This window comes from Tupaia chinensis, unplaced genomic scaffold (genome assembly GCF_000334495.1).
Source record: "Tupaia chinensis unplaced genomic scaffold, TupChi_1.0 Scaffold145257_1, whole genome shotgun sequence".
NCBI classification, from domain to species: Eukaryota; Metazoa; Chordata; class Mammalia; order Scandentia; family Tupaiidae; genus Tupaia; species Tupaia belangeri.
Window position 1 is genome coordinate 2,827,542 of NW_006205117.1, and position 6,910 is coordinate 2,834,451.

The 6,910-nt window shown below is 36.8% G+C and overlaps 1 protein-coding gene across 1 annotated transcript in view; it reads left to right on the plus strand.

Annotated features, from left to right (window-relative positions):
* Positions 1 to 6,431, plus strand: part of LOC102480137 (fibrocystin-L) — a 98,844-nt gene extending 92,413 nt beyond the window's left edge. Inside the window, exons 40-44 of the mRNA XM_006167933.2 lie at positions 541 to 690; positions 2,549 to 2,723; positions 4,121 to 4,274; positions 4,967 to 5,123; positions 6,334 to 6,431. Of these exons, the coding sequence (XP_006167995.2) occupies positions 541 to 690; positions 2,549 to 2,723; positions 4,121 to 4,274; positions 4,967 to 5,123; positions 6,334 to 6,431 (734 nt within the window). The remainder of the gene's footprint in view (positions 1 to 540; positions 691 to 2,548; positions 2,724 to 4,120; positions 4,275 to 4,966; positions 5,124 to 6,333) is intronic.
* The last annotated feature ends 479 nt before the right edge of the window (positions 6,432 to 6,910 follow it).

A 6,910-nucleotide genomic window follows, 5' to 3' on the forward strand; every position in this document is an offset into this window, starting at 1 on the left:
TCAGAAGTATTAATCATTTCCAAATATTATTTTAATACCTTATATTTCTCCTAGCCCTATATAATTTATTTAAAATTTAGCCCTACTTAAAATGACCAGGGTGTTCGTGGAAATTTTAAAAATCATGTTTAAACATCACTGGCATGTAATTGTGTCTGCATAAATGAGTATCTTTTTCTAGTTGAAAATTATTTTAATGGTTAAAAGCCTTTAGAAAGTATAATCAGTGTAGTCAATTAAATAATAACTTTATAGTTTCCAAGTATGTTTCGACTTCTCTGAAGTTCTTTATGACATCTCTTTTAAATAAAATTTTAGTTAATTACCAGATGAGACATTTACTCTGTGGAGATTTATAAAACACTACAATTAAAAAAAGATTCTGTGTATTAATGTAATAATAGAACATATTTAATTCTAAGAGCAATTTTATTTAATGTAGCTTATTTTTATTTCAGATTTTAAAGTTAAACAAATATGTACACAGAGAAAGTTTTTTTTTAATTAGCTTTGTTTTCCCATTTTATTTGTCTTCACTAGGGAGCTTTGGTGGTGGTCAAATCATGACAGTGACAGGCACTGGGTTTAATCCACAAAATTCAATTATACTACTTTGTGGCTCAGAATGTGCAATTGACAGAAATAGATCTGATTATACTACATTATTATGTGAAATTCCACCAAGTAACGGTAAGTTGTCAGGAAAAAAAAATGACAGCATCTGAGAAATGATTAATTTTATAAATATTGCACACTGATTTTTTTTTCGAGGTGTTGGATTCTTTGAGGTTACTGAACCATTTTTACTACTGTCCTGATTTTAATGAATTAATCTTTAAAAATTCACTAGAAAGCATGAGTGGTCTCTGGACACAGAGAGAAAGAGGGAAAGTGAGAAAACAATCTCCCCCCACAAGGAATGGTTATCCACACAACCCCTTCTCCTCCACTTCTCCCTCTTTTTGAGATTTGAGATTTTGGACATGCCTGCACATGTGCCTGGCATGTTTCTCAAGCCGTTGGGTCCAGGATTTGAATCATACAGTTAGCCTGGTGGGATGCAGCTCAAATAGCCACCGGGTCACAGGCTAGTCCAAGTTTTTTAAGCAATTTCATAAGGACTTTGTTTTCTAGGTTTATGTGTTTTTCAAAAAATTATTTAAAAAAAAATAAAAGATTTAATACAAATTTTAAATTCACATTGTCATAAATGATAACATTTCTGAAATACCTTCCTTTTAATGCATTCCACTTCCACATTTTTTGTATTGTAACTTATCTTACCATTTTTTCCTCTGTACTTCTCTATTACTTTTCGGTCACCATCTTAGCATGTTGCTAAGATTTTGTATTACACAGTCAGACCACATGGGAGTCATAGGTTTGATTCCTGGTCCAACAACAAGGCCAGGTGCAGAAACGTGCACCTGCAATCCCAGAAACTCAAGAGGATGAAGCAGAAGGATAATGACACACCCAGACCCTGTCTTTAAAAAATATGGGACCAGAAGATAGCATAATGGTTACATCACTGGACTCCCCTGTAGTTGACCGCTGTTCGAGTTTCGGACCTGGCGGCTTAAACTTATACCGGATGCCTGTGCGTGCGTGCCCAAAATCCCGAGAAGAGAATGGAGGAGAAGGGATTATAGCATGGCCATCTCCCTGGGGAGTGACTTCTCACTTTCTGTCTCTGTCTCTCTCTGTCTTTCTAGTGAGCATGCCCTATAGCAAAAACCTCTCTTAAAGTAAATAAATAAATAAATAATAAATTTAAAAAAAATTAAAAAGGAGATATTAACACCCCTAATTTAGCAAGTTGTTATGAAGTTTAATATCTGGTACTTTGCACAACAAATTTTAGTTATTATTTAACAAAATTTAAGAAGTATTTAAATGACATGATTGTTATAGATGAACAAATTATATGCTTCATATAAATATTTTTAAAAATATTAATAAAACTAGATGAAGCTAGCCTAAATATTTTTGCTTCTTTCTCTGACTTCTTAAATGATGAATATTGATAAAAATGTAAACATTTATGACTAAGTTTATTTATGATTTCAACACCAGAGTTTGAATACTAATAAAAATATGCAGCTATGCTATTGAGATTTGTCAAGGTTTTTACATTGTTTGTCTTAACCCTGGCTCTGCTGCTGCTCTTTCCATTTTTATATGGGGTTTCTGTCTCTTACCTAACCTTCAGCTGTCCCTCCTTGTTGTTATCAGTGCCCCTGTGGTTCATTTGTTTTCCTATTCAAATTTGCAATACTCAATCCCTTAGGACCGGAAACCAAACAGGCAGTTTTATAGAACTGTCTACAATAAGAAGCTGACAGACAGTCCAATTTTTTTCCACGTTGATAATGTGCATGAACTTTGTCATGGTTTGTCTATTGCTAGAAGTCTGTATTACTTTTTATGTAGCCTGTATATATTGGAAAGAGGTTATGGAAAAGGAAAATGATCTTGAAAATATTTGGAGGGTCTGAAAATAATGGCCTGATGACACAGCTTTACTTCATTTGATCTGTTCTCATAGGCAAGGGCCCTGAACAAGCTTGTGAAGTGAGTGTGGTCAATGGGAAAGATCTGTCACAGTCCACAACTCCATTTACCTACACTATGTCACTGACTCCGCTCATCTTTGAAATATCTCCCAAGAGAGGCAGCACAGCAGGGGGCACCAGACTGACGGTCATGGGATCGGGATTCAGGTACCACCTACACACATGTATCAGTGCATATTTCCATTCAAGTCATTACACTTGCTTTCTTGGATGCCAGGACAGTGCTTTGATGTGGTCATGTAATATGAACCTATATGGTTATAAGTCACTGTCAGGGCACAAAATAGTACTAATAGCTAACATTCACTGAGTGCTCTGTGCCTGGCATCTTCCTACCTACAGAAACTTTCTGCTATATTTTATGAGATATTCTATTTTATGATGAAGAGATGGAGTTTAGAGATTTTAAATATTTAACTTGCCTTTGGGACCAGCAGGTTGCATAGTGGTTAAGGTGCCAGATTCCCAAATGGCCCACCAAGGTCAGAGTCTGAAAGCAGAGGCTTGAAACTTACACAGGGCACACGTGTGTGTGTGCCCAAAATCCTGAGAGGAGAATGGGGGAAAAGGAATTGCAGAGTAGTCATCCTCCCAGGGGGTGATTGCTCATTTTCCCTCTCTCTGTCTCTGTTTTTCACAGTCTGATGAGTGCATGTGCCCTATGGCAAAAAATTTTTTAAAAAGAACAACAACAACAAAAAGCTTGTTCTAAATCTTAGTACAATCTATCACAGGTGTGATTCCCTTGTGACTCCCAAGACCTCTTCTCCAATCATGACCTGTTTCATTGAGGAGATTGGGGTGGGAGTGGGGGCAGCTATCAGATGTAGATTTTTCCATGGTTATTGATTAGTTCCTTATTCTTAAAAATACTCTTTAAATATTCTTAAGAATTGGCTCAGATTTGTGTTTCGTAGTGAACATACTTCAAGTGGACCAGGTTCACTTCAAAACTTCATATCATGGGAACCAGCAGTTAGCGTAATGGCTATGTCGCTGGACTCCCACGTAGTCGACCGTGGTTCGTGTCCCGGACCCGGTGGCGTGTGCATGCGCTCCCAAGATCCCGAGAGGAGAATGGAGGAGAAGGGATTGTGGCATGGCCATCCCACGAGGAGGACGATGCTTTCTCACAAGCCCTCTGTCTTTTGCTCTCTGTCTTTTTTCCTGTGAGTGCACACGCCCTCTGGAATTTTTTTTTTTTTTTTAGGGGGGGATAAACAAAATCCTAGAAAGTCTCTCACGAAGGTGCTGCTTTAGAGACCACCATAGGATTTCTCAATAAATTGAACCTGGGCAATTTTTTCTCCAAGATTGAAATATCTGCTAGTTTGTACAGTCCTGTTTCCTAGCCTCTTAATCTTTTGCATTTTTTTCTCAAAAATATTTTGAAGTCTAAATACTGAAAAAAGTCAATCACACTTGGATGGATCACAGAGTAAGATCATTACTTTTGTAATAATACATATAAAGGAAAGGATTTGACATCATGACCTAGAACTTGAGAAAAACAAATATTTTGGTTTTCTCTTTTATCTTTATAGTGAAAACATGGAAGATGTTCAAGTCGCCATAGCTGAAGCTAAATGTGATGTTGAGTATTCCAACAAGACACACATCATCTGCATGACGAGTGCCCATACTCCTTCGGGGTGGGCGCCACTCCATGTCCATGTCAGCAGAATCGGCAGGGCCAAGGTGGTAATAGTGCTGGTGGGCGTGGTGATCCCATTAACTGCAAGCCAGCATTAATGGGGGGATGGGTTGGGTGGTTGGTAATGGATGTGTTACTTTTCTTTCTTTTGTTTTGTTTTGTTTTGAAGTTTTGATATAGAGTACATGTGATCACCAGAGAGAGAGAGAGAGAGGGAAAATGAGAAAGCATCCTCCGGGGGGGATGGCCATTACACAAGCCCCTTTCTTCTATTCTCCTCTCAGGATTTTGGGCATGCACACACATGCACCAGACATGTTTTTCAGGTTGGTGGGACTGAGACTCAAACCATGCGGTTGGCCATGTGGGATCCATTCTCCTTAACCACCACACCATTGGCTGGCCCTGGATGTTATACCTTCATGTACCCCTGTCCCCCAAAAGATAGCTGAGCTGTGACTAAAATAAATTTGAAGTAACTTATATATTTTTGCTTGTTACTAAAATATTATTTCAGATTTTTAATTATTCTACTTATGGGGTAATTGGTAATAAAATGTACACTTTATAATTATCATGACATAAACCATGAGGCAGTTAGAATATATTTACATTAGGCTGTGTTTTATTTTTAATAAAATATTTATTATTTTACATTTTTTTAAATTTGGGGATATTATATAAAAGATTATGACAAAAACCTATAAACTTAAAAATATGTCATGTTCTATTACAGGATAATGTGGACTTCTTATATGTTGATGCTTGGTCTTCCAACTTCTCATGGGGAGGAAGATCTCCCCCAGAGGAAGGGTCACTTGCTGTTATTACAAAAGGACAGACAATCTTGCTGGATCAAAGTACCCCTATTCTGAAAATGTTGCTTATTCAGGGTAAATTCTGGAAATCTGTTTTTAAACTTTGCCTGCGTAGTATCTTTTGAAGTTAATGTGATCAAAATCTATGATTATGAACATCTCTATTATTGCCCTGTTTTTAATAGAGTCTAGGGCTGAGTTTTTGAAATTGAGTATTGCACTCTCCCTATGGTTATGGTATTATATCATTTATTGCAACCAGTATGTTTTAATAAAATAGAATAGAAAAAAGAAAACTTTATCAAATACATATGGATAAATACCTTTTAAAGTTAAAGATTGTTTTACGAAATTTGTGTTTCAGTAACTCTTGGCGAGTGGGGTATGAGTTCACCCATGCACATGCGTTGCATTGATCACAACAGCAAGAGTTATTTTCTACTTTGACAAACACTGTATAGTAGGTACCAGGGGTTATAAATTCTATCCTAAATGACCCCAGCGTCTCCCCTTGGGAGCCAGGTTGTACTCACCTTTGCCTGTGAACCTGCCATCAGTGGTTTCCTGGGGTTCCTTCTGTTCCTTGATATTTTATTTTTGTTATAGAGAAAGAAATAGCTACAACTGCATGTAAGAGAAACATGAATTGGCAAGAGTAAAGTGCTTGGGCTTTATTTAGTGCATAAATTTGGTCAGAATGGTTTTAGCTGCTGAAAATCTTCTGCATTGCTTTTATTTTGTAACTTGTGGGCTAATAGCAATGTTACAGTTATTAAATATTAGACCTTGGGACAAGTAAAGTTCTACTATCTACAAATTTACATTAGCCTCATAAAAAGTACACCTCAGTATGTTTTCAATATTCTAATTAGACGGTAGCTGTTGCTACTGTAAATTAGTATAGTGGGTAAAAGTTCATAGCTAATGTGCACTTAGCATGGTTTCCTAAAGCATACCTTTCTTTCAGTGTTATTGCCTTTGTTCTTCATTTATATCTTGAGGCCCTGTGGTTGTAGAACTATTTTGCATAACTGTGCTACAATATTTAATAGCACATAAAATAACAAATGGGAGAAAAAATCATCTGCCTAGAATTTGATTTTCTGTCAACTCCAAGGGACTTAACTGAGTTTTTATATTTCATGTCACCAAAGAGATGATGTGAAGTCACACACATAGCAATAGTAGTACAGGGATGAGAAATTAGATGTTAATTTCTAATTTAATGGATAATTTTTAATAATACTTTTCCTTGTGATCAACTTCAAACTTGTATGGCCTATAGGTGGAACTCTAATATTTGATGAAGCCAACATTGAACTGCAAGCAGAAAACATTCTAATTACAGATGGAGGCATTCTTCAGGTATGTAAGAGAACATGATACCTATTCATTTTCAAATTCTCTTCATTTCTTTTTGAAATACAATGTGTAAATTAATTAACTACAAGGTAGTTAATTATAGTAACAACTTTCGAGCTCCTCTGCTGTTTTCTCTTATTGGTATATCATCTTTTTACTGGGGAAGTTTTCACTGTGTTCTCAAACCTGTAATGTGAAGGTAATAGTGTGTCCTCATGGAGTAAAACTTAAAATGAAACACAAAATAAAAGTTAACTCTGAGATGAGGCTAGCCTCAATACTTTCCAAAGGTCTGGTATAGTATATTTGGCTGACTAAAAACTTAAGGGTTTAGGAACCAGCTGGTAGCAGGGCAGTACTGGTGTTCTCTGTCATGCTGGACCCTCTTGAGGAGGTGACAGGTTTGCTCCCTGAGTCCCCTCTGCACATGCCAGGTGTGGGCACATGCTGGTTATCCAGGCTGGCTGAGACTAGGAACAGATGATGGCAGAGGAACCTGT